General features: G+C 51.3%; 1 protein-coding gene and 1 non-coding gene across 2 annotated transcripts in view; one reads left to right on the plus strand and one right to left on the minus strand.

The window, feature by feature from the left end:
- Nucleotides 1–26,830, minus strand: part of LOC112544453 (uncharacterized) — a 45,356-nt gene that overhangs the window by 14,415 nt on the left and 4,111 nt on the right. The window contains 5 exon segments of the mRNA XM_075912333.2: nucleotides 20,532–21,818; nucleotides 22,029–22,142; nucleotides 23,278–23,478; nucleotides 25,423–25,482; nucleotides 26,358–26,473. Coding sequence (XP_075768448.2) covers nucleotides 20,532–21,818; nucleotides 22,029–22,142; nucleotides 23,278–23,478; nucleotides 25,423–25,482; nucleotides 26,358–26,473 — 1,778 coding nt within the window.
- TRNAS-AGA (transfer RNA serine (anticodon AGA)) lies at nucleotides 11,529–11,610 on the plus strand. Its single transcript has one exon. It is a non-coding gene; the product is annotated as a tRNA-Ser (tRNA).

The following is a 26,830-nucleotide window of genomic DNA, read 5'->3' on the forward strand; positions in this document are numbered from 1 at the left end:
GCCCCTTCTCCTGTCACTGGAGAGATGGAAATGGGGCCGTTCCTTGTAGGGAAAGAAGTGGGTGTGTTGCAAGTGGGATTTGAGCTCAAACCTCCCCACAAAGACCAGAACACCCCACTGGGAGCAAGAAAGATCCTTGAATCAGGCAGTTGAGAACACTTGGCTCCTGATACCCTGTGATGGGATATTAGGAAGCCTATTGTGTACAACCTGGCTAGCTCAGTTGGTAAAAGATGAGCCTCTTAATGTCAGGGTCAGGGGTTCAAGCACTATGCTGGCTGATATCCTTCTTTAACTCGCATTCTCAGTCTACTAGATCGCACTTTTCACCAGGGTTTTAGAAAGAAAAAGTCTAGGCCTGGGGTCCAGCTTTAGTAGAGCCAAAGAGAGAACAAACTGCAATTTCCATCTTCTGAGGAGAAGGGAAGAGGATTTTCTTCTCAGTTCTAGCCACATCAGCCCAGGGAAGAGAAAAAATAACCCTCCACCTGCTGATTGTCCCCTGTCAGCTTCTGTAGCTTCACCTCCTGCCACAGCAGCTCTAGCTTAGAGCTACAAATATCAAGGGGCTGGTGAGGAAATGAGGAGCTGGTAGCTCGGGTTAATCACTTCCATGAGAACAAGAGGTGCAGTGTTCACAAAGTGCATTCCCCTCCCCTGCAGAGCAGGGTGTTAGAAAGAGCAAGTAACAGAATAGTCAGCCAAGTTTCACTGCCCATATGTGTTTCTGTGATGTAGTGGTTATCGCATTTGCTTAACATACAGCAGATCCCTGGTTCAAAGCCAGGCAAAAACATGGGGTCTTCTCTTATTGCTGCTCCCCTGGGTGCCCAGGTAAGTGCAGCTGCTGCTGACCAGCCTGTGCCTGGGATGAGCCCAACTCCCATGTGACAGAGGGGGGTGACATCAGCTGATAATGCCCCTTGGTGCCAGCCTGGGGAAGCGAGATGAATGAGGCCAGGCAGTTGCTGGAGGCTTGTGGCTTGGCCTCCCCTGCCCTGGGAAGCTGGTGTATTGGGCCACCTCTGCCTGCTGCCTCCCTTGCGTGACTTGCCCAAGGAGGTCGCGAGGCAGGAATGGGGCAGAGCAGGGAAGCGAAACTGAAGGGGCAGGACAGAACCTCAGCACCTCAGCAGGGTGAACAGAGCCCCACCTTGTTCTGCCAAAAGCTGTGGGGTGGGGCTGGCTGTGGGGAAGCAGAGTCCTGTGTCTGTCTCAGGGCTTCCCAGGAATGCTCCTTGCAGCCCAGGAGAAGAAGTGGGCTCTAGGTGGAAGGAAAACAAGCAAAGCTGGTCCCAGTGGGCCTGGGCCAGGACTCCAGCTTCACCCAGCTAAGGCAACAGTGACTGGCATAGGTCCCATGGTGTAAGGGGCAGCACTCGGGACTCTGACTAGTGCAATTTGAGTTCAGATCTCAGTGGGGTGGCTGAGCTGGGTGCTGCACAAACCCCTCACACTCCATCTTCCTTTCCTGCAGGCTCCCCAGAGAGGAATTTGTGCCTTCTGCAGCCCTCTCTCTTGTCTGGCAGCCGGGCCTTGGCAATGCAGAGTCAGGCCTATGCGTGGCTGCAGACAGCAACAGAGCATCCCAAGAGCAAAAGGATGAAAATTTAGCATCAAACATGCTCCCTGCTGTGGGCCTGTAAGGCGACTTTGACGCTGCAGTGCTATTTCGGGGTACGGAGACACCTGTACTAGCCATCCTGTATGTTAACAGTGCCCCCTTATTTTGAAATACAATGGACTAAGTAGTCCAACGTCCCTGAAAACCTCATTCCATGAGGAGGAAGGGACATTTCGGAATAGCAGGTTATTTTAATATTTGGTGCTGCAAAGATACCAAAGTGTTTTTGAAATAAGCTCAAAATGACAACTTCCGTAGCTCAAATTGCATATCATATGTCACCTCTCTGTCTACGCTGCACCCTAAACTTGAAATAAGATGCTACATCTGGGCTCTGTCTGCACTAGAGTGACACTTTAGTCCAGAGAACACATCTGCTCTGCCGAAAGCTTTTTTTGGAAGAGCAGATGTGCTTTTTCGGCATCCCTGTGAACCACATTTTATGAGGAAGAAGGGCTGTTCTTAAAAAGGGGTTGTGCCCGACATTTGGCCCAGTGTACAAAGACCAGAAAAGCCTCTTCCAAAAAAAGCAGAAGAGAAAGCTACACAAATTGGGTTTCAAAAATTGCATAACTTTTTCCAGAAGAACAGTGTAGTATAGACATAGCCTGAGTGTTGCTCAGCACTAGTAGAAGACAGGGAGGGACAAAACCATCTAACAGCACCTGCAGCCTTTCAGAACAACCCCCAGCCCTTCCCTCCACCCTCACTGGGGTCTGCTGGGAACTGTCTGGACTCAAGCCCACCCCAGTATCAGACTAAGGATTGCCTGTTCTGTAAAAGCTGTGCCCTGGAAATGAGAAAGCAGCTCAAGTGACTTGAACCCTCAGTCTTTGAACATTCGGCTGAGCTCACATTAGCCACTGCAGTTTAGAAGTCCAACATGCTTTCCAGTGCACCACAGAGCCTGATAGAGCACTGCTCTTGATACCTCCACTCTCTGCTTTTCAGCATGACAATTGCTGGGGGAAAAGGAAGGGGAGCCAGGTCTGTCTCTTTTGGGAGAGCTGGTAGGAAGAGGGAGGGGGCCACTGAGCCCCCACCAGTGAAAATAAGGGCTGAGAACTGAGCTGCAGTTTGTTTGAACCCACCTTGTTCCAGAGCCCACAACATCCCTGAGGCTGCCCAAGGCTCCTTTCTGAAAGGGCCACTTGTGAGACTGACACCCGTGGGCCGGCTAGCTTGGAGGTTTAGAACGTGGTGCTCATATCACACAGACGCATTTTAAGAGCTAGCCCCTTATTTCAAACCATAACGGGCTCACTATTCCGACATCCCTGTAAACCTCATGGTACAAGGACTGAGGGATGTTTCAGAATTGCAATTTATTTTGAAATAAGTGCTGTGTAGCCAGCACCAAATTACAAAATAAGCTATTTCAACATAGACACGGAATAAGCTACACCCGTGGTCCCCAACACGGTGCCTGCGGGCGCCATGGCGCCTGCGGGGGCACTTGCATGCGCCCGCCAGGTGCTCGAGGCTGGCCTGGCCCCGGGCACATGGCGCGGCGCTTGCGGGGGGGAGGGGGAAGCGCCGGCCTCGGCCCCGGGCGCGCAGCGCTTGCGGGGTGCTTGCGGGGGGGGGGGCACCGGCCCCGGGCGCATGGCTATGGGAGGGCCCCGGCCCTCCAGGCGCGTGGCTATGGGGGGGCCCTGGCCCCGGGCAAGTGGCTATGGGGGGGCCGCCTCCGGGCATGTGGCTATGGGGGGGGCCACCCCCGGGCGCGCAAGTGTCCCCGCCCCCTGGCACCCGGCAGGCGAACGGCCACGCCCCCTGGCACCCGACAACCTCAAAAGGTTGGGGACCACTGAGCTACACAATTGCATTGCTTACTTTGAGCTATGGGACGACCCCTAGTGAGTTAGAGCCCAACTTTGCCCCCAGCTCCCTGCTCCACTCACCCATGTACTGACTCCCTAGCAGCCATGGGGCTGTTTGCATTGGCCTCTTCTCTCTGTAGCCAGGCTTCAGCCAGGACTGAGACTGTCAGGCAGGAGAACATGACCCAGCTCCCTGAACGTGGGACCTGCATTTCTCATCCCTTTTGTGGAAAAGTACATGGAAGTGTGGACATACTGTTGTGAAAGACCTTTTGCACAAGAACTCTTGCACAAAACCATTCTTGAGCAAGAAGTCTGCAGGGTAGATGTAGCCAGGGGGTGTCTGGGTTTTTTTACTAGCACTGAGCTTTGTACAATAGCCCAGGGAACATTGTGTAAGCAGGGGCTGAACTGCTGCTTGCTGTCAGCCAGCTAAAAGGAGGGGTGGGTGTGCCCACTACAGGGCTGTGTCTACACTGGCATGAATTTCCGGAAATGCTTAAAACGGAATACTATTCCGTTTTCAGTTTTTCCGAAAAAGGAGCGTCTACATTGGCAGGCTGCTTTTCCGGAAAAGCCCTTTTTCCAGAAAAGCGTCCGTGGCCAATGTAGACGCGCTTTTCCGGAAAAGAGCCCCGAGCGTCATTTTCGCGATCGGGGCTTTTTTCCGGAAAAGACTACTGGGCTGTCTACACTGGCCCTTTTCCGGAACAGTGTTCCGGAATAAGGACTTATGCCCGAGTGGAGCAGAATAGTTTTTCCGGAATAGCGGCTGATTTTGTACAGTAGAGCACCATTGCTTTTCCGGAAATTCAAGGGCCAGTGTAGACAGCTTGCAGCTTATTCCGGAAAAGCGGCTGATTTTCCGGAATAAGTGGCCCAGTGTAGACACAGCCCAGTTGTTTAGCTCTGCAAGATAATTAACTTTTAACTGTTGACATGTAAATACTGCTCAGGAGGGAATCCGAGGTGTGGCTATGTAAATCCCATTCAGCCAGTGCTGATGGAGGGTCAGTGTTTGAATAGAATGTGGAGTATTGTATATAATTTGGGACTGTTGTGGGGGTAACTAATCAAGCTACCCCTAAATGTGGGAACTGTAAAACATGCCACCAATGCTTGCAGGAGAGACACCACCATCATGGCAAGAGGTCTCGGAAGAACAAGCCTCCCCCCTTCCAGAGTTGAGTGAACAGAGCTGGGGGAAAGGATTAAAGGGTGTGAGTCAGCCTGCTTCACACCTGGCAGGTGTGAGCTATAAGACTGGGCCTGTACCTTTCCCTCTTTGTTTTAAGGACCGATCTAAAGCAGACTCCCTGAGGAGTCTTTTCTTTTGCTAGCTCCGTGAAAGCTGGATTCATTTGCCAGTCCAGCTGGTGGCTAAAGAGCTGAAGCCACTGGTTGGGCTGAGTGCCAGACCTATTGCAGCCAGTGAAGTGGTGACAGGTGAGATGCAGTCATCCATGGCGTGGCAGCAGGCGAGGAGCGGCCATCAGCGGCATGGTGTGGAGCGGCGGCAGGTGAGGAGTGACAACCAGCAGTGTGGCATGGCACGGTGGCAGGTGAGGAGCAGCAGCAGGTGCCCAGCGGAGCGTCCAGAGGCGTGGAAGGAGACAGCTGGTGGAGCGTGGTGGAGTTTCGTTTAAGGTAAGAACATAAGAGCATAAGAACGGCCATACTGGGTCAGACCAAAGGTCCATCTAGCCCAGTATCCTGTCTACCGACAGTGGCCAGCACCAGGTACCCCAGAGAGGGTTGACCAAACACAATGATCAAGCGATTTGTCTCCTGCCATCCCTCTCCAGCCTCTGACAAACAGAGGCCAAGGACACCATTTTATCCCCTGGCTAATAGTCTTTTATGGACCTAACCTCCATGAATTTATCCAGCTTCTCTTTAAACTCTATTATAGTCCTAGCCTTCACAGCCTCCTCTGGCAAGGAGTTCCACAGGTTGACAACACGCTGTGTGAAGAAGAACTTCCTTTTATTAGTTTTAAACCTGCTACCCATTAATTTCATTTGGTGTCCTCTAGTTCTTCTATTATGGGAACTAATAAATAACTTTTCTTTATCAGCCCTCTCCACACCACTCATGATTTTATAGACCTCTATCATATCCCCCCTCAGTCTCCTCTTTTCTAAACTGAAAAGTCCCAGTCTCTTTAGCCTCTCCTCATATGGGACCCGTTCCAAACCCCTAATCATTTTAGTTGCCCTTTTCTGAACCCTTTCCAAGGCCAAAATATCTTTTTTGAGGTGAGGAGACCACATCTGTACACAGTATTCAAGATGTGGGCGTACCATAGTTTTATACAGGGGCAGTAAGATGTTCTGGGTCTTATTTTCTATCCCTTTCCTAATAATTCCTAGCATCCTACGGTGCCCCCTATCTAGCCCCCCCCACCGCCATTTCTACCCAGGCTGGGAGGTGAAACCCTGTGGGTGAACCTTGGGACTCTGGGTGGCACGGACCAGGGACAGAGACTTTTGGGGTGTCGGACTTTTTGGACTTCTGGCGATTCTTGGCTGGGGTGGGGGGCTTGGCTCATGTTTGGGTTATGAACTCTGTTTGTGGTGTTTTCCCCAAGTTAATGCCGTATGACTTCTCTCTCTGTTTCATTAAATGTTTCTTTCCTACACTCAGATTCAGTGCTTGCGAGTGGGGAAGCATTGCCTCTCAGAGGCGCCATGGGGTGCATAAATTTCCCAGATTACTGGGTGGGGGCTCGAGCCGGTTCTATGTGAGATGGACCCCAAGATATTGAACCCAGCCCTGGTTACTGCCAGGCCTACCCAGCAGAAGGGTTACAATTGTGAAAAGCCAAAACCTTCCCACCCTGTTGTCCGTGGCCTGCCAGTGAGTGGCACAAAGGTTCCCTGAAGTGCTGACTTCAGGTGGTTTGAAACAACTCTCTACAGCACAGATGAAGTAGCTGAGTGGTTAAGGTGATGGACTGTTAGTCTATTATGCTCTGCAGGCATGGGTTCAAATCCCATTCTCATTGGGTGTTTGCAACCCTCTCTCTTGCTTCTCCCAGAAGTTCAGTGCCAGCCCCTCCTGTAAACCTACCTACCCCAGACCCCTCCCACTGCAGCCTGAGGAAAGGGGAAATCTTCACAGAGACAGAGACACTCCCAGATGTGACCCTTAAACCTGTCTGCCCTCAAGGGGAAACCTCACAAAGGAGAGTCCAGATAGCCAGGCCATGGAGGTCTCTGAGATTGCCCCAGCCCTGCAGCCTATCACACTTGGAGGTTACCATGATCCTTCTGCGAGGTTACTGCCTCCCAACCAATAAGCTGAGGTCCTGCAAAACTTCCTTGTGATGTCACTGCTGCCTTGCTGCCTTGCAGGCTCATCTGCCCCTGGCCAGCCCCTTGGCACGTGTGAGCTGCTCCCTCTGCCCCCACTCACTCAGGGCTGGTTCTGGGGCTCAAGCAGGGAACATCAGAGGCTGCTCAGGCTGCCACATTGCTAGGCCATGGGCCCTCCTGTGGCACCTGTGAGTGTTGGTGTCCCTGCTGTACAGACACGGCCATAGAGCCTCAGGAGGCTGCAGCGGTGGGAGACACTTCCCTGGTTTTGGGAGGGAGACGAGATTTCAAGGCCCATGACCTGGAGCCAGCTACAAATACCTATCGAAAGCTGATTTTCAGAGGGGTGTGATCAGCCCATCCTGTGCATCTGGCTTCTTCAAAGGGGCTTAATCAGGAGTTAAAAGTTGAAGAAGGGACATTTAGAAGGGTGAATTTCTGTACCTGGGAGGGTTTTCTGTGTGATCCAGTGGCCTAATGGACAAGGCACTAGCCTCCTAAACCAGGGATTTTGGGTTCAGATCCCACCTGGGCTGTCAGTGTCCCTTCACTGACAAAGAACTTACCTTCCTTTGCTCTCTGAGACAGTTGGCAAGGCTGCTCTGCAGTGGCTGTCTCCCTCACTAAGGAAGCTGTTCAGACTTCTCACTAGCAAATGCTGCTGTAAGATGCAGATCTAAAAGCCCAGGTGTCAGAAAGAAGGGGTATATTTTGCTCTAGAAGGCCCAGGAGTGACAGACAGAGGGAGGTGGCTGTACAAAGCAGCGTCTGTCTGGAGACCAAGCGGAGCCTGAGGGTGAGAAGGCCCATGAGAGGCAGAGACTCCAGATGAGTGGGGGGCTAGTTATTTGGTCTGGCAAACTGATGGAAAATCCCCAGGCCCTGAACATGGTGCGGGCGAGGCCCATGGGACAATTTAATGGTGGGGTTTGGGAGCGTGGAGAAGCTGTGAGGCTCTGTGAGTGGATAAGGTCCCTGGATGTGCTGTGCCCCCTGCCGTGTGTGTGACTCAAACTGTCCCTCGTGCCCCTTTTGTGTGTCTGTTGTGCTTCCAGCTTCTTTCCTCAGGCACGTTCATCCGGCAAAGACTCCACCAGGGATCTTGTATCTTCCTTTGTGCAGCTCAGCCGCAGACACAGCAGAAGGGTTTTCCTGCAGTCACCAGCCCCAGCCCCTCTCTCCAGGGAACTTCAGGCCCTCAGACCAGGCAGCTGCTCCCAGCATCCAGGAGGTAGCAGGCTGAGAAGAAACCATCTGACACGGTGCTTCCAGGGAAGGGTCTCACTGCTAGTCACTGTTCCTGTTCCAGGAGCAGAGCAAGTTTTGTCCTGGGCACCAATATTGAGGGCATATGCACCTGTTTTTGTGTGAGCCGCCATGGCACCTGCCAACTCCTGCTGGGGGGTGAAGGTTCCCCTGGCCCCATAGTTCCTGGTGAGGAGGGACCCCAAGCCCTATAGCTCCTGCTAGGAGGGACACTGACTCCTTATCTCTTGATACAGTTTTTGTTTTTCCCTGGTGGGATGCTCCAGACATGAGGGATGCCAGCACACTGGCCCAGCAGTGATCGATTTATACAAGCAGGGACATGCCCCAGCTTGAACTCTGCCCCCACCACCGCTTTTCTCCCCCTCACAGAGCTGCTGCCTTTCCGGGAGGTGGATGAACTGCAGGTGCAGGACAGCTCCCTGCCAGCAGGGACAGCAGCTAATGCACCAAATATCACTGTGTCTGCAGCCAGTGTTGGGTACTGGGCAGGGAACAGGAGGCTTTTGTGTCACACACATCTCAGGTAGGATGGACCCTCACTGAGCCCAGACTGTGACTGGTCCTAGCCAGGAATGTGTCTGGGGCTGGTTTGTGACACTCTAAGGCCGTGTCTACACTAGGCGTAAGAGCGACGCTGCCGCGGTCGATGTTCCAGGCTCTAGGGAAGACCGGCTGATTGGAACTGAGCTGTGCAGAGTCTTGTAAACGGAACCGCAACTTCTCTGGATATTTGCTGACTTTTATATGAGGGTTTATCAGAAGGGACGTTGTTGGCTCTGGAACAAGGTGGGTGGGGCAAGAGAGCAAATCACAGGCAGGGGAATTAGCTCAACTAGTAGAATACTTGCTTTACCTGCTGGAAGCAGTGGGATCAATACCCACATCCTCCAGTGGAAAGGAGTTGTTTGTTTTGTTGTTTTACAGGCAGAGCCAGCCAGAGGGCTAAGTGTTTTCAGGGGCCTCTTCCCAAAAGGCAGGAGGCTGGTTTCTGCAGTGCAGCGGGTGTCACGTTTGCCTCACATGCAACAGCTCCAAAAGTAAAGTCCAGCCTGTAACACCCAGAGGAGGGGATTTGCCTGCCTGGGGAGGGCAGGAACAGACCAGCACTTGGGAGCTTAGCTGCCAGCTGCTTAGCACATCTGGACACAGAAGAATCCTAAGACTTGGTTGTGCCAGGCTCCAGTTTCCCCTTTTCTGTTTCTTTCCAGCTCACTACAAACTGTCCCCAGCTGTAGGTGAGGCTGTGTGTGTGTGAAACCAGCTGTGCTTTGGATGATTTTGTTAATTGTTTTAAAAGCCTCATGTACCTCTTCTGCCTGGGAGGTGTCTGTAATAGATTCCTAGAGTGACATCACCCTTGGGTTTTACCCCTTTAACCTCACCGAGAGACTCCCGACAAGTCTGTCTCCTGTGTCCCTCTCCACCTCAGGCCAAGTGTTTGCATGTTTCATATCTAAGGAAACTCCTCCTCCCTTTTTCCCTGCCTACCTTTCCTGAGCAAGCTGTACCCTTCTCTGCCAAAATTCCAGTCATGTATTATCCCACCAAGTACCTGTGATACCAACTTCTTCCTACTTATTACCCATCATTCCTGTGTGTTTCTATATCAGTGTCTAAGGGTGTGTCTAGACTACTGAGTTTTGACGACAAAAGTGGACTTTTGTTGACAAAACTATACCAGCGTCTACACTACCGCTGAGTTCTGTCGACATAATGTCGACAGAACTCAGCAGTTTTGTCGACGCTGGTATGCCTCATTTTACGAGGCATAACACCTTCTGTCGACAGAGTTCTGTCGACAGAAGGTGTTATTGCCTGTAGGGTTGCGTCTAGACTACAGGGTTCTGTCGACAAAGCAGCTTGCTTTGTCGACAGAACTGAATGTGCCTAGACGCTCTATGTCGACAGAAGTTTTGTCGACAGTATCTGTCGACAGAACTTCTGTCGACAAAACCCAGTAGTCTAGACGTACCCTAAGACACAGATTAGAGTTTGCTTCCCAGTGGTCCGCATCCCTCCTTTATTTCTGCTGTTACAGCCCACACTCTCTCCCATTTCTGACCCATCTCCCAGGTTTCCATGTTGTTCACTTACCTGTGAGCTTTGGTCACCTGCCCCCATCAAACCTAGTTTAAAGCCTCCTCACTAGGTTAGCCAGTCTGAATCCAAATACTCTTCCCTTCCTCGACAGGTGAACCCCATCCCTGCTGAGCAGCCCTTCCTGCAAAAGCATCCCATGGTCAAGGAAGCCAAAGCCCCCTGCCCACGGAGCTGTAGCTTTCTGTGCCCAGGGAGACAGACACTGCCAGGGCTGGAAGGCTGGAGGAAAATGGGGAATGGCTGCACTTTGGGAATCAAAGGTGTTGTCTGAGACCATAAAGTAGAACAGTTTTAAGTTTGCTTTGTGGGTGGGTGCCATGGTTTAGCTGGCTAACGCACCTGTCTCATAAACAGGAAATCCTTGGTTCAAGTCCCAGTACTGCCTTATAGACTCTGCTCACATTTTCCTATGTCCTTCTGGGACACAGAAGGGGCCTCCCCTGGCCAACCATGGAACTGCTGGTTCAGGAAAAGGCTGACTGAGGAGGAGTGTTGGAAAGAAGGGAACCACAAGCCTGGAGCGGGTGCAGAGGCTGCTGTGACTAGCACAGGCAAGGCAGGGCTCTGACTGCAATTGCTAGGACAGGAAGCCAGCACCACATGCCCTTGTGATTCCCTGAGGGTGTCAGTGCTCAGAGATCCTGAGGGTGCAATCTCTACAGCTCCTGCAGCCATGGAGAGTTAGGGTATGTGGACATCAGGTGCTTCTCACCTGTTGGAGAGAAGCCTTTAGGGGCTTGTGGTTTCCTTCTTTCCAACTTTCCTCTCCAATCAGCCTTTTCAGGAGCAAGCAGTTCCATGGTTGGTCAGGTTAGGCCTCTTCTGTGTCCCAGAAGGACCTAGGAAAATGTGAGTGAAGGCCACAGCAAGGAGTCACTGGGAACTGAACCCTGGATATCCCCATTATTAGGTAGGTGCTTTACCCAACAAAGCTATGGTGCCCTCCTCAGGTAGGATTGTAAAACTGTTCTACTCTATGGTCCCAGACAACACCTTTGACTCCTAAAGTGCAGCCATTCCCTATTTCCTTCTAGCTTTCCCATCCTGGCGGTGTCTGTCTCCCTGGGCACAGAAGGCTACAATGCAGTGGGCAGAGGCTCTAACATGCACATCTCCCCCAGCTGCTGGGACTGTAGAGTTGGCCTTGAGGTTGGGCAGGGTTGAGGGGAGGGATAAGTGCAGCAAACATTGATCATCTGGATTGCCAACCCCCTTGGTCTCAGGGTTTGGGTTGGAGTCTCCAGGTGGGGGCCTGGCCTCCTGCGATTTGGTCCCTTCCTGAGGGCACAGAATTAATGAGAGAGAATTTCTTAACCCCACAGCAATCTGAGTTGGCCAAGGAATTAGTAACAGAATTTTTCTCCACATTTATGTACAGAAGTTTAGTTTCTTAGAGCTGTGATGGCTGAGTGGTTAAGGTGTTGGATTAGAAATCCAATAGGGTTTCCCTGTGCAGGTTCAAATCCTGCTCACAGTGAAGCACTGTGTTTTGGCCACACCCCTAATGAGGACAACAAGCTACACAACCCCTGAGACATACTCCCCTTCTGCTCCTGTCAGAGAGATGACTGGGATGGTACCTCATGCTGGGTTCCTGAGGTCTCAGGTAAACTCGGCTCCTGCCCCTTGCCCAGCCCTGCCCCTGGGGGCTGCTCTGCTCTAGAGTGCGACAGGAGCTGGGTGAGAGGTCGGGGAGTCTGGATCTGTCCCCAAAGGTCCATCTATGCAGGGGGGAAATGCTGGGGATGTGACGTGGGTCACCCCTCCTGTGTCACAAAGCCTCTGCCACCTTCCCAGTGTTAGGAGCAAAGGTCTACAGAAGTAGCGGGGGAAGGCAGGTGTCTTGTTCCCTGCTCTTGCTTGGCCGTTTCCCCCTAAGTATTGGCCAAGAGTTAGTAACAGAATATTTGTCCAAGTTTAAGTCTAGGAGCACTTCTGTGGTGTAGTGGTTATCATGTTTATCTAATACACGAAAGGTCTCTGGTTCAAAGCCAGGCAGAAACACAGTCTCTTCACTTATTGCAGCTCCCCTTGGTGCCCAGGTAAGCACAGCTCCTGGACCTGTGCCTGGGATGAGCCCAACTCCCACATGAGAGAGGGGGTGACATCAGCTGAGAATGCCTCTGGATGCCAGCCTGGGGAAGTCAGGTCAGGCATCTGTTGGAGGCTTTGCAGGAAGCCAAGCCAGAGATCTGGTAGGAGGAAGCTCCAGCCTGCACAGATCCAGTGGCTAAACAGGTCTTGTTCTGGCCTTCCTCCCCTGACCTGTTGGCAGTAGCTCAGTGGCAAGTACCTTAGATTAAACAGCTGAAAATCCCTGGTTCTGTCCAAGCTTTGGCATGTCTGGAAGTGCAGCAGGAGCCTCTCTTTACCTCTTGATGTGCTAGAGCCTGTGACATCCCCTCATCCATTTCTGCCTGGCCTTGGAAACTCATGTTCATCTGATTAGCCCCCAACCCTTCCTCAGAGTCACTGCTGCCTTGACTAAAGACCCCTGCCCTTGTGGCTGCTAGATGGATCTATTCACATGTAGATTTACTGAACACTCTGCCCTGCCCCCACTTGGTTGCCTGCACCCAGATCAGTCCATGTCACTGGCTCAGGGGTTTCTCTCCTCAGTGCACTGCAGAGAAATCCCTTGTTTCTTAATGGGCCTCAGGGAGCCCAGAGCAGAGGGAGCTGGGATTCTAGTCCCATTGGTCCCCTCAATGCTCAGCCTCAAGACCTGAATCCTGACTTCTATATCCTCAACCCTACTCTGAGCCCTACCTCACCCATATGCACCCCAAATCCCTTCCCTGAGCCTCCCACTCTGCTCTGTAATTTCTTACAGATACTGTCCTATCACAACCCCTCCCGCCCCTTCCTTCCTTGAGCCTCCCTATGCCCAAGGGGTGGTGCCCAGTAGAACAGTTCCTCTACAAATGTGTCACTTTCACCCCTGGGAGCAGCTCAGTCATGCAAAGGGGCTGCCTGGGGCAAGACATTAGCCCTGAATGGCAGGGGTGGGTGTAGCAGTGACATCACAAGGGTCTTTTGCAGCATCTCAGCTTTTTGGCTAATGGAGGTTGGGAGGCGATGACCTCGCAGAGAGTCCATGACAATGGCCAGGTGGGACAGGCTGCAGGTCAGGGGCCATCTCAGAGACCCCAATGACTTTGCTGCAGGGAGTCTCCTTCTTGAGATCTGCCCTTGAGGCCAGAGAGAGAATGAGGGTCATAAGCATGAGTGTGAGGAGGAGCCTCATTGGAGCCGTCTCCTTTCCCACGAATAACTGACCTAGAAGACAGACATCCCTGTGGAGAAGGTAAAAGTCACCAAAAGAGTTAGCACTGAGTGGAAGAGTTAGCTTGAGTGGTTGAGCATTTACTTAGCAGATGAGAGGCAGTAGGATCAATACCCATGTTCTCCTGTGATGGAGGAGTCCCCATTTTTCTTTTCCCAGGCACAGCCACCCAGAGGGCCAAATGCTTCCAGTGGCCCCTCCCTCTTCCTACTTGCTCTACCCAAAAGCCACCCACGGCTTAGTTCCAAATCTGTAAACCTAATTGCACGAGAAATAACGCCTCTTCTGCTCCACTGCTGCTATTTTGAAATAGCTCCTGCCCAGGGCTATTGAAAGTAATTACTCCCCAGTACTTCCTAAATCGAGATAGCGTGTCCACATTAGGGGAGCCTTCCTTGGACTAATTTTGAGGCTTCCCTGTAGTGTGGATATGCTGTTTCAAAACAAGCTATATAATTTTTTTTCAAAATAGCGTTTTTTGAAATAAGTGTGCTTTGTAGATGTACCCTGAAGCTACATCTAGACTTCCAGCTTCTTTTGAAAGAAGCTTTTTTTGGAAAGGCCTTAAAAAAAACCAACTTCTTTTGCAAGAGACCGTCCACACTGCAAAAGTGCATTGAAAAAGCAATCTGCTTTTTCTAAAGAGAGAATCCGGACCGAATGGACGCTTTCTTGCATGTAAGCTGTGATTGTTATGGATGGAATGGCCACGAGAGCACCTGTGCTTTTCCCCCTTTCCTCTTCTTCTGAAAGAACTTTCTTCCCCAACTATACATGCCTTTTTCCAAAAGAGCTCTTTCAGAAAATGGCTTCTTCCTCATAGAATGAGGATTAGCAATGCCAGAAAAAACCCTCTGTTCTTTCAATTTTCTTGCAGAAGAACACAGTTGTAGTGTGGACGTTCCTCAAGTTTTGTCAGGAAAAATGGCAGTTTTTCGGACAAAATTGTGTAATGTAGACATACCCTGAGAGCTTAGAGAAGGGGAGGGAGGCAGGACCAGGGGAGAAGGCTCCATGACTGTGTCAGAGGGAGGCTCTGCCCTGGCCAGTGGGGAATCATTGCCTCTCTGAGGGGCCTAAGCCTGGTGCGTCACTTCCCCAGGTTACTGAGTGGGGGCTGGAGCCAGTTCTGTTTTGTCTCCTTCAACAACAAAACTCAGCAAATAGATCTTATGATAACCTGACTGTGCACTGGGCTAGTGCTGTGCGCGCCACCAAGCTTCTGCAGGGCTGCCCATATGTAAAAGGAGAAGGGCAGCACGAGTGAGCTGCTCTGCCCCTTTGGAAAGGCTTGTCTTGTTGAGATTAGAAGGCCCCCCCCCCATAAGCCACTATTGTGTCATAGGTGGTACAACATCAGCCATGGAGGAGGAAGGAAAAACTTGGCACAGGAATAGATGAGATTGTTTCCCCAACCAGGAATTGAACCTAGGCTGCAGCAGCAAGAGTGCTACATCCTAGCCACTAGACCACCAGGGAGATGCCAAGAGCCCTTTTTCTCAGCCTGCAATCATCTGCCACACAGAATTCAACCAGCAAACCTGGCTCCTAGAGCTCAGGTAGAGTGTGGGGGTCTCGTATTTGAGCTGTGGGGTTCAGCATCAAACCCCCCAGTGGGACATGTAATTGTGCTGGAATCTGGTTTACTCTTGTCTGTGGACAATAGGAAACAGTCTGGTGGGCCACAGAGAGAACCTTTTAGGATGATGTAGAGGTAACTGAGGACTTTGTCTTGTTGCCTACAGCAAATCCTCCAGGTACTGCATGGTACTGGGTGGAAGTAGTGTCACTTGTGCAGCAGCACAGAGTAGTTGGCACATTAAACTCTGATGTCAAATGAACACTTGGGAGAAAGAGGCTCCCCACAAGATTTGTAAGGACTGTGCTTGGTTCTTTGATTTGAGGCAAAGGGCTTGTTCTCAGTGCCCAGATGCTCCAAGAATGAGATCAGCCTATTCCTGCCTTTACACTCACTGTGGCATTAATACAGTCCCCTTTGGCCTGAACGTTGCAGTAGTGCCCAGCCCAGCAGGTTCTGCTCACAGCGGGCCACTCAGCCCAGCTGGCTTCTTAAGGTTCCAATTCACTTGAACTCACGGTCCCGTGAATGTGGCATCAAATCTGTGGCTCACCCAGATGCACAAACCCAAAGCCAAACTGAAAGCAACAGGAGCTGCCCAGGACCCCTCCTTCCGCCCAGCAGGGACACAGGGATTCAGCCGGATTGTCCCTCAAGGACACAATGATCCAGATTCACCTTTGGTTTTGAAACAGACACTTGAAGGCAAAGGAGGGCAGGGGCCCAGCAGCTTCCTGCCCTGCCAGGTCTGGCTTTTTGAGAGGCCCATAGTAAGAGGGAGGGGCCACTGGAGGTGCTTAGCCCGCTGGCTGGCTCTGCCTGTGAACAGCAAGAAGGAAATCCCTTCCCCTGGGGAATGTGGGTCTGGGCACAAGTTCCAATGCTCCCTGTGCAGAGAGAAAAGGAAGAGGAAGGGCTCCCCTGGCAGAATCACCCACCTGGCAGAATGAAACTGGGTTGTGGCCCATTGTGCACAATGGGGAATGCGGATCTGACAGGGGAGAGGCTGTGGAAGGCAGAGACCCGGCACAGACCCTGCCTTGTCACATGTCACTAGAAACACTCTGCTGTGCTGAGTGTAAGGGGGCTATGCCCAGGCAGGTGCAATCTCTGCACTGTAGGCTCCAGCTGTTCAGTGATGCAGCCTCAGCTCCACCTGGGCTTTAGCTCTTCTGTTTAACACTCTCCCAACTGAGCTATTTTGGCAGCTGAGCCCTCAGCTCTGAGGCTGCCACTTCTCTCTCAGGGCATTTTTCGCAGCAGCAGCAGCGCACAAGAGAGAAGCTGTTGCCAGTGGCCCTTCAAGGAATGATGAATTTTCCTGCCTCCCTCTGCCTGACTCACTACTTTGCCCCATTCCTGCCTCCCTTCCTGGGCTGACCCAGGGGTAAAGGGGCTGTGGCTGCCAATGACAGGGAAGAATCTGGGAGGCAAGATGCTGGCAGCACGAGATTCCAGCTGCCTCTTTGCCCTAGGTCTCCGTGCGCCATGCCGGCCACCAGCCATCTTGACCAAACCTCAAACCAGCAGGACTAGCCAGCCTACATCACAGTGAGTTTCCTGTGGCCCTGTTACAGAAGAGCCATTGGGAGCTGCAGAGATGTCCTTGCTGTTGCCTGAGGTGCCTTTCTGAAAGGGCCACTTGTGAGCTGGGCTCCCATAGGCCAACTAGCTCAGTTGGTTAGCGCATGGTGCTAATAATGCCAAGGTCATGGGTTCAACCCCCATGGTGGCCACAGGGAGGTTTGGATTTGGTGACTTCCCCCTTTTTAGCTGCCTGCTATGGACAGAAATAAGCAAAAGGCTAAGAACCTTTCAGGAAACTGGCAAGAGAAGGCTCCACCCTGCACAGACCAAGTGGCTAAAAGGCCCTTGGCCTGGCCTGCTTCCCCCAATAGCAGGGAAAACTCTTCTCCTCCCTCCATTGTCCCCAATGGGGTGACCTGAGGCCAACAATTCCCCACTGGGCAGGGCAGAGCCTCCCTCTTACACAGTCATGGAGCCTTCTCCCCCTGGTCCTGCCTCCCCCTTCACTCAGCTCTCACTGCTCGGTGCTGCCAGGGAGGGGCCTCACTGCTAGAGCCGCCTCGGCAGGCTCTGGACTCAGAGACACGTCCCAAAGCAAGATGGATGCTCAGACCGACACTGAGGTTACATCTACACTGCAGGCATTTTGCACAAGAACTGTTTTGCACAAGAGTTCTTGTGCAAGCAAGAGCACATCCACACCATCATGTGCTTTTGTGCAAGAGCATCCATGGCAGTGTGGATGCTCTCTTGCACAAGAAAGCTCTGATGGCCATTTTAGCCATAGAGGTTTCTTGTGCCAGAAACCCCTGTTGCCCTTCCACACTGCCCTCTTGTGGAAGAGTTCTTGAACAAGAGGGCTTATTCCTTGTGGTGAGAGGAATATCTCTTGAGCAAGAAGCCCTCTGGTCTGCCGCTTTACTGTAAATTTGCTTGCACAAGAACCCGTGTTCAGTGTATACGCTCTGCAAGTTTTTGCGCAAGAACGCTGCAAGAGGCAATGGCATTGATACCTACATTTGCCAGTGCCCCACTCCTCTTTTTTACAGCCTGGGGGCTAAGGGCCTCCAGTGGGCCCTCTGCCTTTCTACTTACTCTTCCTAAAAGCCAGCCCTGCCGGGGCAGAAAGCTGCTAGGATTCAGCCTCCCTTTGCCTGGCGCTGGCAGGAGCAGTGGAGACAGGCCCCAGAGGGGCAGAGTTGCCACATTGGGAAAGTGCCACTAGGCATGTGAGATGCAGCGGATCCCTCCACATGATCTCCAGCCAGCTCCCTTTGGCTGAGGCATTGGCCGCTTTCTTGCTGACCTAATGTGAGTGGTTGGCCACTCACCAAAACACAGGCCTCACTGTGAACATAAGAATGGCCAGACTGGGTCAGACCAAAGGTCCATCCAGCCCAGTGTCCTGTCTGCTGACTGTGGCCAATGCCAGATGCCCCAGTGGGAGGTAACCCTCACATAAGCCCTCCCCTGTCATCAACGTCCAGAGAAACAAAGGCTAGGGACACCATTCCTACCCATCGTGGCTAACAGCCATTGAGGATTCTAATCTCCATGAATCTATCTAGTACTTTTTTGAACCCTATTAAAGTCCTAATCTTCACAACATCCTCTGGCAAGGAGTTCCACAGGTTGTCTGTGTGCTGAGTGAAGAAAAACTTCCTTTTGTTTGTTTTAAATAAGGATGTTAAATGTTTGTTAATGTCCTAGTTGAGTAGTCAATGGAATTTCCATTGACTACTCAGCAGGCACGTCCACATTTCAAACATTTCACAGCAGGAATGCAGAATTCTGCATGCAGGCCTGGGCCAGCAGGACAATCCATCTGACTCTAGGCTACACGTGGGCATGCCACTTTTGAAATATACAAGAATCCCCTGCTTGTGGGACACTCATTTATTTGGAGTGGAGTTAGCTCAAGTGGCAGAGGGCTTGTTTAGCATGTGTGAGGCAGTGGGAGCGGTATCCACTTTCTCCAGTGATGAGGAATCTTTGTTTCCTCTTTCCACAGGCAGAGCCAGCCAGGGGACTAAGAGCCTCCAGTGGCCCCTCCCACTTCCTATTTGCTCTCCCTAAAAGCCAGCCTCGCTGGGGCAGAAAGCTGCTGGGACTCAGCCTCCCTTTGCCCAGCAGTGACAGGAGCGATGGAGACAGGCCCCAGGGGGCAGAGTTGCTCAGATGGGGAAGTGGCAGCAGCTCCCTCCACATGATTCCCAGCCAGCTCCTGGGGGGTAGGGCATTGGCCGCTCTCTTGCTGGCCTAAGACAACATCCCAGGCCTGTTCCCCCCCCCCCCCCCCACACAAAGCTGATTGGCTGGCAGAAAGTGCCACTCAAAGGCACACCTGCAGCACTAGCATAATGGCTCAGATGTAATTATATAAAAGAACTAGATAAATTCATGGAGGTTAACTGTTTTGACTTGCTTGTGTTACTTTGTCAAACTTCATTTTAAATAAAGTAAAACATTATGTCCAACACAAAAGATTTAAATGTTTTCTTTATTTAAGGCAGGAGTGGAGAATCATTTTTTGGTTGGGGGTAACTGATTCTCAGGGGGAGAGAAAAAAAGCACGGGGCACCACACAAGTGAGAAGGGAGGGGGGGAACCACCCCTCCAAAACTTCCCAACGCTCTCTGATGCAGTCTTAACTAAGACACCTTACTCTAGTGCCCCAGCCTCATGGCATAAAAGGAAGGGAAGAGGGAGGGGGGAGTGAGGTTCATGGCTTCCCACAGCCCAGATTCACTATTCTGGGGGGCTGGAGTTAGTGGATTTTATGGACCTCCTCAGGCTCTAAGATGGGACAAAAAAGAGGGATACAGTGTGTGCGCCAGGGCTGACAAAAGGATAGGGATGGGGTGCAGGATCTAGGAGGGAGCTAAAGTACAGAAGCTGGCTGGGAGTGCGGTGTCTGGCCAGGTGGAGGAAACAAGGTGTGGCAGGGACCTTCCTGAGACCCTGACCACTGTTCTGTCCACTGTCCCACACTTTGAGGGCTACAGCAGGGCTCTCACCTGCAGAGGTTTTTGTCCCTGGGCCTTCCTGGCCCTTAGCATAAAGGATGTTGTATGGGACTGAAGCCCTGGGCCAGTCACGACTGACCAGAAAGCCTTCTTTTTGCCCCGAATGGTGGAGGGTAAGGGAGCCCTCCAACACCCCTGCTCAACTCCTCACTTCCCCCGTAGCATTTAGCAGAGCTGCTGGTTCCTCCTGCTCCTCCACTCTGTCTTCTTTACACTGGATAGTTTTCCTCCTCTCCATGCTCCTTCTCTCCCTCAGGGAGGGTTCTTAAAGTGGCTCCATGGCAGCCTCAATCAACATCACCTGGCCCTTAATTGATTTGCATCCACCCTCTCTCAGCTGCCCCTAATTAGCCAGGATTGCTGCTGTTCCCTCTGCTAGAGCAGCATTTCTCCCCTACCCCCAAGTCCTTTAACCTGCTCTGTCACAAAGGGCAGTATGTGGCCAGGAAAGATGGGGTGTCAAGAGTAAGCTGGGGGTGCTGGGTGTTGGTGGGGGAGGAAAATGGGGATTGGGATGGGAGGGGCTCTGGGTACGAGGGGGAACAATACCTGCCTTCATGCCCCCTAGCAACAATATCTCGCATCAAGCTGTCCCAGCCACCCTGGAGGAAGGCTTTGCTGCTGTGGCAGCCACGAAGTCCAGCGCCAGCCCCGGAGGCCAGAGGCTTTACTGCTGCAGCCATGTAGCTTGTGACCAGAGGTGCCACTGCCACAGCTATGCAGCCCAGAAACTACCCCAAAGGCACCCCTGCCATGGCCACATGGCCCCAGAAGCACAAGATTCTATGGCTGTGGCCATGAGCCAGCCTTTGAGGCCAGAAGTACAGCAACAGCGGTATGTCGGCCTCTGGAGCTGGCCCCACATTGTGTGGTGGAGTCTAAGCCCCAGGGCTGCCTCCTTTCCAGTGCCTGAACAGCAGGAAAGAGCACGGCTGAGCTCCTTCCTTTACAGCACATGCCCGTTAGGGGGAGGGCCTAGCACTGCCTCATGGGCAGGATCAAAGCACTAGGTGGGCCTAATTCTGCTTGCTGAGAAGTTTTCCCTAACTGTGGTATTGGGTTTCTCCCCCTGTGGCTTCTTCTATGTCTAAAAAGCTGTGGTCTCCAACTGAAACTTTTCCCACAGTCAGAACAGCTGAAGGGTTTCTCCTATGGATAAGAAGTGAGCATCGATTGAAGCTTTTCCCAGTGAGAGTAGGTAAAGGATTTCTCCCCTTTATGGCTTCTCGAATGTCTATTAAGGTGCGATCTGTAACTGAAGCTTTTCCCACAGTCAGAGCAGATAAAGGGTTTTTCCCCTGTGTGGGTTCTCTTATGGGTAAGAAGATTTGATCTCCGACTGAAGCTTTTCCCACAGTCAGAGCAGATAAAGGGTTTATCCCCTTTGTGACTTCTCCTATGGGTAAGAAGATTTGATCTCCGACTGAAGCTTTTCCCACAGTCAGAGCAGACAAAGGGTTTCTCCCCTGTGTGGCTTCTAAAATGTCTATTAAGGTGTGAGCTGCAACTGAAGCTTTTCCCACAGTCAGAGCAGATAAAGGGTTTCTCACCTGTGTGGGTTCTCCTATGGATAAGAAGAAGTGAGCTCTGAGTGAAGCTTTTCCCACAATAAGAGCAGCTAAAGGGTTTCTCTCCTGTGTGAGTTCTCTTATGGATAACAAGGTGTGACCTCCGATTGAAGCATTTCCCACAACCAGAGCAGCTGAAAGGTTTCTCTCCAGTGTGGACTCGCCTATGGATAAGAAGAAGTGAGCTCTGACTGAAGCATATCCCACAGTCAGAGCAGCTGAAAGGTTTCTCTCCTGTGTGGATTTTCTTATGTCTGACAAGATTTGAATGCCGACTGAAGCATTTCCCACAGTCAGAGCAGCTGAAGAGTTTCTCCCCTGTGTGGGCTCTTTCATGTGTAATAAGAGTTGCAGTGTCACTGCTAGCGCAGGGTGACTGTTGATGGGGGATTTTCTGTTGAACAGTTTTTGTGTTTGTTTTTAAACCTCTGCTTCTGTGACTGGATTTACCCTGACCCTCTCCTGGATGGTTTCCCTGCAACCTGTGTGGGCTGCACTGACTCTTACAGGTCTCTCCTTGCTCAAGACTCTGAGAATCATGCCCTTGAGCTCTACCCAATAACATCCCACAAGCAGCCATTCGCTCAAGTCCTTCCTGCTGAAGATTCTTCTCCTGGTTCTCACTCAGCATCCCATCACCTGCTGGGAAAGAGAGAATCCAGACAGGAGTCATTCCCTGTGCTGAGGTGAAAGGAAACTCTAAAACAAATAGAAAAGGGGGAACATGTCCAAAGAACGGTTGGAAAGATTGAATAACCATGAGCTGAGTTCACCCTTCTTCCCCATAACTCTTTCCTCCACCCAGCACCCTCAGACTGAAGTTTCAAGATAGAACTGATGAAAATGCACACGTGATACCTGCTAGGAGGATACAGAAATTAGTTTGAGTCAGTTTAGCTGATTGTTCACCTGCACGGGTGTCACAGCTGATGTCCCCTTCCTCACTGCCCTGGAGAGCTGGGATCCGCAGCTCTTCCCTTCGGTCCACCCAGAAGATCACATGAGTTTTGAAGACTGGAAATCCTGCTCAGTGTGCAATTAAACAAGAGTTGATCTTGTTCATTAAGTTCTGTGCCATTACTGATTCCAGAGCCATGATCGCAGTCATCCACCCTGAGAGGATCCTTCCCCACCTTTCAGGGACTGGGGTCTAGCTGGTACAAGATCCCAGGACACACTCACCTGCAGGAAATGTGCATACCCCTGCCTTGGGAATTGCCCAGCTGATTTCCCAGGTGAGATGAGCACTCAGTTGCACACTCTAGGGTACAATGACCTCAGGGCCTGTCCTGCCCGCAGATGAGCAGTCTGCGATTATGCAGACGAACCGTAGGATATTTAAAACCATGCTTCATTTGCAATTTCATATGTCTACATTTGCATTTCTCCCTCGAAAGACATACCCAAGAGCTCTAGGGAGGGCTGGCAGGTCTGACACTGAGGCCCCCAGTCAGGGCTCAGACTGCAGCTGCCACATGGCGGATCACGACGGCTTGGAGAGGAAGGATCCAGCAGAGCTCTAACTCTCCAAGAGCTCTGGCCACAAAGCTCCTGGCTGGGGGGCTTTGCTCACCCTGCTTTTTGGCTCAGATGCTCTACTTGGGCCAGAAGGAGGCAGAGGAAGTGATGTGAGCAGCAAAATGAACCCTTGGCTGGTTGCTTCAAGGCCTGCCTATGGCTCCATACTTCTGATCCCAACTGCCTGTGTCTGGGGGAGCCCTGCCAGCTGCCCACAACAGCTTCAGCTTCCAAGGCCAACCAGGGCATTCCAAGCCTTCCTTCCAGGGACCCAGCACAATAGCACAAGGAGACCCTGCAGGCCCTAACAACAGCTGTACCCAGCCCCACAACTCTGATACCTGCCATTCCTGCCTGGGCCCTTCCACTGACACCTCCGGCCAAGGCACTACATACGCAAGATGATGGGGAAGCACATTGCGACCTTCGCTGTGGGAAGAGCAGCACCACTTATGTCCTTGATCCTGCTTCCCCTGGGACAGGGCACGGAGGTGACAGTCTCTCACACAGGAGCCAGGACCAATGGGGCAGATACTTCCGACATTAGTGGTGGGGGCAATGAGGGACCCTGAACCAAACCCAACCCAGCTGCTCCAGAGCCCACCCAGCTTCTCATACCCGAGGGGACAGGAATCCTTACCCAGCCAGCTCACAGCCTCATAATTCTCCTGCATCACATCCTTGTAGAGGGTTCTCTGGCCTGGGTCCAGCAGAGCCCATTCCTCCTCAGTGAAATAAACAGCCACCTCCTCGAAGCTCACCGGCTCTGCCACAGCCATTTTCTCTTCCTGGCTCTGTAAGCCAGGGACTAAGCTAGAGACAGACATGGGTGTTCTGCAGCCTGGCAGGGGGAGAAGAGCAATTGGAGAAATTTCAGAAGGGGCTTTATTTGATTTTACAGACCCATTTTGCCCAGCCTCTGTCCCTGGTGACAGACATACTAGACTCTGCCATTGTGGGCAAAAGTTTGAGTCTATATATTCCATAAACACCACACACCAGTTAGATCCCTAATCCATATTCTTTTCTCTCTGTACCTAGCTTGAGTTACAACAGTACTACACATGCAACATTCACATTCAACCATACGATAAGCCAAACATTCACCTGCCTGAATACGGAGACAGGTTACATTTAGGCAGCTGTATTTAAAAACCTTAGTTTTCATTCATTGAGTTGAAACACAGACTATGGCTCTCTCATATGACAGATTTTATAAATCTTTTCCACAACAGAGAGTAAGCACCTGAATACAAGTATTCAGGTGCTTACTAAACATATGTACTGAGTGCTTGCAGGATGATATCTTAAAATACATGGATTCATGGGATAAGAAGATATCCTTAGTCATGCAGTCTGACCTCCTCTGTGGCACAAGCCATTACACTTAGTCCAGTTACGCAGGCACAAAGCTCTGTTTCCCTACAGTGTGTTTTCTAGAAAATTGTCCAGTGTTGATTTGAAGACATCAAAAGATGGAGAATCCACTAGTTCTTCACTCATTGGTTTCAGCAGCTAATCCTCTTCCCTATCAAACATTTGTGCCTCCTTTCTAGTCTGAAATTGTCTGGCTTCAGCTTTCAGATATTGGTTCTCCTGAGACATAACCATTAGACCAAGGGTGAGCACTACATTTTGATGTGTGGCGGACAGAGTGCTTCCCCCCCTAAAATTTTGGAAAGCGCCTGGAGTTGTACTCTTCCATGTCATTAACTAGAGGAAATGCAGATTCTGGGATGGAGATTGGGAGCAGAAGGGAGTCTGGGGTAAGGGACTGTGATGTAGGAGGGAGAGAGGGGTCTGGGAGGGAGTTTGGGTGAAGGAAGCAGGTATGACCTGGATTAGCCAACTACTCATTAGATATTTAAAGTAACTTTAATTTAAAGTAGTAACTTAGTGAACTAATAAGGGGCTATGAGTGTCTGACCACTGAAAATTCTTGTATATATAGATGTAGTAGGACAGAGAGTTTGAATATGGGGAGAGGGGGGCAGAGATTAGGAGGGGAAGGGAGAGATTGGGGTGCCAGAGGTAAGCTCTGGCCAGGAGACTTACCTGAGTGACTCCTGACGAGCAGCCAAGCACCTCTCTCAGGCAGATAAGGGAGCCTGCCTATCCCTCACACAGGCTGCAGGGCCATGTGTGTGTGAGAATAATTAAGAGCTGGAGGGGGCACAGTGCTTCCTTTCTGGCCAGAAGTCAGGCAATAAGATTGTCCTGGGGGTGAAAGCAGCACCTGACGCCACCCTCCCCCCCCCTCTGGGCTTTCTGAGCAGCTTGCTCTTGGGACATGTAAAGGATTGAACCAGCCCACGGCTCCCCCAGCGTCCGTGAGCCAGATCCGATGGCTTGGCGGGTTTAATTAGGCCCATGGGCTGTATTTTGCCCAGGCCTGCACAACACCCCCTGGGGATCAGCAGTTTCTCACCATGGATAGACTGATACAATGGAAGTCAGTCAGCTCTCAGCCTTTCAGCCTATTTACTGTTTGAAATAAACCCTGTATGGAAACTGACTGAGCAGTGAAATCTGAGCCTGAAGGTGCCATTCCTTGCGCGCTTTAAATTCACCCCTTTAGCATCACACCCCACAGACCAGCATTTCTCAAAGTGTCCATAGGTCCCCATGTAATGCCCCTGGGGTTCCTCACTGATCACTGGGTGAGATTTAGGGCTGTGCGTACCATGGCTGCTGGGTTTGGTTGGTAACTTTAATGACAAGCCCATGAAGATGTTTTCACAAGGAATTTTCTCATTATGTAAAGAATCCCCACCTGCAAACTCACCCTGTCTGAAAGCTCCCAGGAATTTTCCTCTTGCTCGCTCCAGTGTAGAGGGCAGAGTGTCTAGTGGGGGAAGGGATAAGAGAAGTGAGATTCCAGGCTCTCCTATTTATAATAGCCCCACATTGAACTCTGCATTTAAATTGTATCAGAGTCCAGACAGAGACACACTCAGGTGTCTAATATGAAAAGGTCTGAAACCTTCTGTCTCCTTTCTCATCCAGGAACCTCTCAGCAATGGAGCCAACATCCCTGCAGCCTCACCCCCATTCCAGGAGAAACAAGCTGTAAGTGAGATTTACTTTTTCCCTCCTTGTCCCTTCCCACTTGGTGTCTCAGTCACTTACGGCCTCTTGTTATAACCTAGAGCTGTGGTGGCGGAAGGTGTTGCCACCACAGGAACTTTACCCATTTTGATCCCTTTCTGAACACTCCCATTAGTGTCAGTTTACAAACCCCTGGCTCAATTTGCAAGGAGGTGGGTCTGTTCACTCAGGGTATGTCTAGATTGCATCCCTCTGTCGGCAGAGGAATGCAGATTAGGCAGGTTGACATTGCAAATGAAGCAGGGATTTAAATATCCCGTGCTTAATTTGCATAAAAATTGCCACCGTTTTTGCCAACTCAGCACTTGGTCAGCAAAAAGAGGCAGTGCAGAGGGGGATCTGTTGAGGAAAAAAGCCTTTTTCAACAGATCCCTTATGCACAGGATATTGAAATCCCCGCTTCATTTGCCATGTCAGCCTGCCTAATCTGCATCCCTCTGCTGACAGAGGGATGCACTCTAGACATACCCTCAGTGTCTTTAGGGAGAGCAGCATGATGGGGCTGTCGTTCTCCATGTGGGAATTGTGGCAGGGGAAGATTGGTTGTACAGCCCAGATTCAATAGTCTCAGATACATAAACCACTTTCCCCATATCCATCCCTTCTAGATACCTTTGAACTCCCTCAGAGTCTCCAACAGTGCAATCATTTTCTGGGAGAAACCCCTGACTTGTTCTTCCAGTTCAAGAGAAATCTCCTCTGGTGGCTGGAATTGCCCCATCTCACACCTGGACAGAAACAATTCCATGTGATTGTATTTCATTTACTGATAAGTTCTGGTGAGTGAGTCTCAGCTCTAACAGGCCTGGAGTTAGAATTCCTCAAATTCCCCCAGCCTGAGAGCAGGGGCAAAAGTCCATGGCTATGCAACCTTCCCCTCAAAGGACCCATTACTGTTCTTCACCTCTGGCCCACAGAGACCAGCTGGGGGACAAAATTGAGTCTCCATGCCCATCTCACTCCTTGGCCTCCACCTGGCCCTAAGCACCTTAAGGGCTGTAGAAATTTGCCCACTGGGAACTAGACTGAGACACCAGCTCCCCCCTCCCCAGCTTCTTCCACACAGGTATCCAAACAACCCTCGG

This window comes from Pelodiscus sinensis, chromosome 19, assembly GCF_052426305.1.
Source record: "Pelodiscus sinensis isolate ZL-2025 chromosome 19, ASM5242630v1, whole genome shotgun sequence".
Classification (NCBI taxonomy): domain Eukaryota; kingdom Metazoa; phylum Chordata; order Testudines; family Trionychidae; genus Pelodiscus; species Pelodiscus sinensis.